The sequence below is a fragment of the Nannospalax galili genome, unplaced genomic scaffold (assembly GCF_000622305.1).
Source record: "Nannospalax galili isolate Female #2095 unplaced genomic scaffold, S.galili_v1.0 scaffold1357, whole genome shotgun sequence".
Classification (NCBI taxonomy): domain Eukaryota; kingdom Metazoa; phylum Chordata; class Mammalia; order Rodentia; family Spalacidae; genus Nannospalax; species Nannospalax galili.
The window spans coordinates 509,535-514,030 of NW_008339987.1; the positions used below are offsets into that span (position 1 = coordinate 509,535).

The following is a 4,496-nucleotide window of genomic DNA, read 5'->3' on the forward strand; positions in this document are numbered from 1 at the left end:
GTGAGAAGGATCAGGAAACAGTATTGGTTCCCCAGGTGTCTGGGGCCCCAAGACTAGGAATGGCACAGGGTCCAAGCTAGAGTATAGAATGCCAGGCGGGGAGGCAGGGGGGTGGGGGGTGGGGTGGAAGGGTGAATGAGGCTTAGGGAGTCCCGGCGCGGAGAGCTGCGCTATAGACTTACCCCAAGAGGCCTGCAATCTTGTGGTGAAACTTCGGTAGGTGAGACCTAGGGTTGCCAACCCAGACTCCTCTGGAGTAGGCCTCAGCTTCATTGTAGCTGATCTGACTTGAGTTCTTCAGGTGGTTGAAGTCAGAAATGAAGCTGGTGGAAGATCAGGGATGGGTTGGTGGGAACTGGTGGTGGGAACTGACCCACAGTGCCTCCCCTTCTTCCTGTTTCTCTATTTCTTCTACCACCACCCAGTTGAAGTCACTGTCATTGCCCACCTGAACTGCTTTTAGTGGCCACTGTCCCTGTACAGCAGTCATCTGTAGATCTTGTCTAGTTGGGGCCCTGCATGGGCCTTTCAGTGGTCTAGGCCCTGCCTGCCTTGCCTCTGACTGCTTATGCCTTCTTCCTAGCCCTCTTCTGCCAGCCCCATGACCTTGTACTTGCTGTTTCTTGGGTCTGAAGGGTCACCCTTCCCCGAGTGTGCCTCTTGGCTGCTGCTTTTCATGCTTCAGGTTTCTGCATCTTACCCTCCTCAGAGTGGCTGTTCACAGTGAGTGCCCTTCAGCTTCCCTGGGCCAAAGCTACCCCTTGCTTCCCTTGCAGGCTTTGCCATAGTTTGACACTATCCCTCCCTGGTCTTTCGGTCTATGTCCTTGCTCCTGTGCTTTGCTCCTAGAGACAAGATCTGTAAGGACCTCTGGAGTCCTGGCAGGGAGCAGAAGCCGGCAGATACTTGTTGAGTGAATCATCCTGAAGTAATTCCTTCTAATCTCTTGGTGACCATTCATTCAGAACCTTTATCTGCACGTAAATGCATGGAAAGAAGCATCTCTGCTTTTATTTTATTTGTATAATTTTTTAATTGAATTTTTGTGTATTTCATACAAAGCATCTTAATCATCTTTATACCCCCTTCCCCATCCGTACCCTCCCATAGCTCCCCACCGGATTTCATGCATTCTGTCATTTATGTTAAGGCTTATGGAATCGAATTAGTATACCCAGACATTCCTCAGTGCAAGTTCATCCACTGTGGTCTAGTCAGCCTATCTAAGGTCACTCCCTTAAAGAAGGTCAGCTCTCCCTCAGCAAGCAGTAATCAGCTGCCAATAGTTCTTTGGCTAAGGTTGGGGATTGCTGTCCAATTCCCCAGGTCTATGCTGGGTTTTTGTCTGATTGAGTTTGCGTGGGTCTTGTGCATTCTGATACTATTGCTGTAGATTCATATGTACAAGGTCCCAGGAACCTCTAAGACTCTGTTTCCACATGGCCATGCACCTCCTCCCCTGGCTCGTACAGTCTTTCCTCCCCGTCTTCCACAGCGGTCCCTGAGCCCCGAGTGGGTGAAGTTTAATGTAGGAGTCTTGTCCAGGGACCACACTCTGCAGACTCTTATTCTCTGTGCTTTGGTCATTTGAGGCCTTTTGTGTTCCTTGCCCTCTGTTGCATGAGGGGGCTTCGTGGATGATGTTTTTTATTCATTTTTTAAGTATTTAAGTATTTATTTGGGGAAGGTGGCACCTGCCACTGTCTGTACTAATGTGGAGGTCAGAGGACAGCTTGTGGGAATTGGTTCTGTCCTTCCTCTGTGTGCGTCCCAGGGCTCAAACCCAGGTCATCAGGCTTTGCAGCAACAGCCTTTACCTACTGAGTCGTCTTGCTGGCCTGCGTCTCTGATTTAACATAATTGGAATATACATTCTTCAATGTGTTCTTCAAAATTTGAAGGTGTGCAAGACTGGAGGTTAAGAAACCAGCTGGGAAGCTGATATGGATGAAAAGGGCCCTTAAATTAGAAATGGTATGGTAGAAAGGAGGCAAGGGAGAGTCAGCCCAACTGGAATTGGGGACAACCCTCAGATAGCCAGGGCAGCAGCGGCACCCTATTGCAGGGGCCTCCAGAGCCTTTGAACTGTGAAGGGAACATTCTGTAGCGGGAGCTGTAAGAACAGGATCTTGCAGCCTAGAGGAGGCAGCCCAAGCAGAGCATGGCCTATGTAGGTACCCCATAGTTCTGGGATCCTGCCTGGGTCTCTTTCCCTCGAGCCCTGCCCACCCCTTCCTTCTTTTTTCCTTTCACAGATATCTTGTTGATGAGCTACTTCCTGTCATACCCACCATGAGGCAGAGTCCTGACCCCTCTATAAGTCCCTAACTGTGAGCTCTAAGGTGAGCTCTTGAACTTTCCCTAAGTGTCCTCATCCCTGGCTCAGGCCAGTGACTCTTGAGGATTGTATGTGGGAGTCCAGGTGACCTGTGAGATGGCACCCAGCAGAGAGTGAGGACAAAGCACCAGTGGCCCTGGGAGCTCTGCTTTTCTTGATTTGTGTTGTGACTGGGAGTATCTCTGTCTGAGGATGGTACCTGTGAAATCAAGTTAGGTTTATCCTTGGAACCAGATAACATGTTTTACAAATGGAAGATGCTGCTTTTGCTTTGGAACGGTTTCTTACCAAAGGGTGGGTGCCTCCCCCACGAGCTGCTGGTTTGGGTAGCTCCTGCTTCACCTGCAGTGCTGGGCCCTGCCTCAGATGCTGGGTGAGCACTGGGCAGGTTCTGGGGCTGCTCTTCTTCTTAGGTAGAGAGGTAGTGACTTTTCTCCAGCCTTCTAGCTCCTCCCCTTCCCAGGCCCGGGCTGCTGCTTTTAGCCCTGTACCCTTCTCCCTTTGATTTTCTAGGTTATCAGTGCTGAATTTAAGAAAAGGAATTCTTTGCTTTGATTATTGTCCAGACAGGAACTTCCTGGGTAAGTGATCTTTGGTGTTTCTCAGAAGCAGAGCTGGAGCAAGGGCTGCAGAGGCCTGGGGACCAACAGAGCCAAGGGGAAGGCTTGGTAGCATCTGGCCTCTGGCTTCCTCTCCTGCTGATCTGAGGCACCAGGGGGTGGTGTATGACTCAGGCTCTGCCTGGGATGGAGGTAGAGAGGACAGGGTAGGAGGGACAGTGTCCTAGTTTGTTTCTTCATTGCTATGACAAAACACTCTGACCAATACCAACTTGGGGAGGAAAGGGTTTATTCAGCTTATATCTCCTGGGTCACAGTTCATCAGGGAGCCCAAGGTAGGAACTCAGGACAGGAACCTGGAGGCAGGAGCTGGAGCACAGGCCATGGAGGAATGCTGCTTCCTGGCTTACTCCCCTGGCCCCTGTTCAGCCTGCTTTCTTATGCAACACAGGCCCACCTGCCCAGGGGTGGCACCACCCACAGTGGGCTGGGCCCTCCCACATCACTCAATAATCAAGAAGATGCCCCACGGACATGGCCACAGTCCAGGCCAATGGAGGCAATTCCCCAATTGAGGGTCCCTTAACCCAGGTGTGTCAAGTTGACACTAAAGCTATCTCTAGCACAGACAGTGACAGAGCACCGTGACCTTCCCCCATCTGCCGCATCTGGCTGGGGTCTGAAACCTGGCCCTGAAAGAAGGTTCCAGTGTAGGCCCCATCCCGATACTCATTTCTTAACTCCAGTGACTTGTAGTTATGACCCCCCACATCCGCCTGTGGAACCCTCTGGTCTCTAAAAAGCCTGTGTGGATGATGAAGGGACACCAGACCTTAGTGCTACACCTTCTTGTGAACAACAAGAATACCAGCATCCTCATCAGCATCTCCAGGGACAAGGTATCACCTTCATGGAACATGCCATTATCCCCTATGCCTCCAACTTTGTTCGCCAGGAAAAGACATTGCCTAGCTCAGCATGCGTTGGGAGGAGTCTGGGGCATAGAGGAGTCAGGCCACCTTTTTGTTCATGGTCTCACACTTTGCCAAAGTCCTACAAGGAGGTGCCTCAGGAAGAGTCACTTTACAGGTGGCCACAGGCTTCTGGCAGTCTCTGGTAGGAGCCTGAGCCCAGCTTTCAGCAGTTCAGAGCTGGCCTGGAGTGGTGGCAAGTGAAGGTCTGAGGTAGGGTGTGGGCTTGCTCTTCTTAGCAGTTCAGGCAGAGCAGAAGCACTCAGGAAACCTGTGGGATGGAGCTGTGCTCTGACTCACTCACTTGAGAACCTGGGTTCCTTGGGCATCAGCATAGCCTCTCTGGGACCGTAGCAGACACTTAATACACGGTAGCCTTGTTCACAGGGGCATCCACAGGGTCTCAGGAACTGGAAGCATCTGAGGTACCAGAGGTTGTGTTGTGTTATATTGTCCTTTTCGTTGAATTCCAGGAATTCTTTAAGGAATTCTCATTGTTTAAGAGTGTGTTGTTCAATAGCCACGAGTTCGTGTTGTGACTAGGGCTTTGTCCAGTGTTGATTTAAAAATTTATTTATTTATTTATTATTATTATTTTTTAATTTTTAAAAATTTAATAACTGCGTG

General features: G+C 50.4%; 1 protein-coding gene across 1 annotated transcript in view; it reads left to right on the top strand.

Moving 5' to 3' along the window:
* Positions 1 to 4,496, top strand: part of Efcab8 (EF-hand calcium binding domain 8) — a 61,833-nt gene that overhangs the window by 30,051 nt on the left and 27,286 nt on the right. Inside the window, 2 exon segments of the mRNA XM_008834845.2 lie at positions 2,852 to 2,919; positions 3,655 to 3,797. Of these exon segments, the coding sequence (XP_008833067.2) occupies positions 2,852 to 2,919; positions 3,655 to 3,797 (211 nt within the window).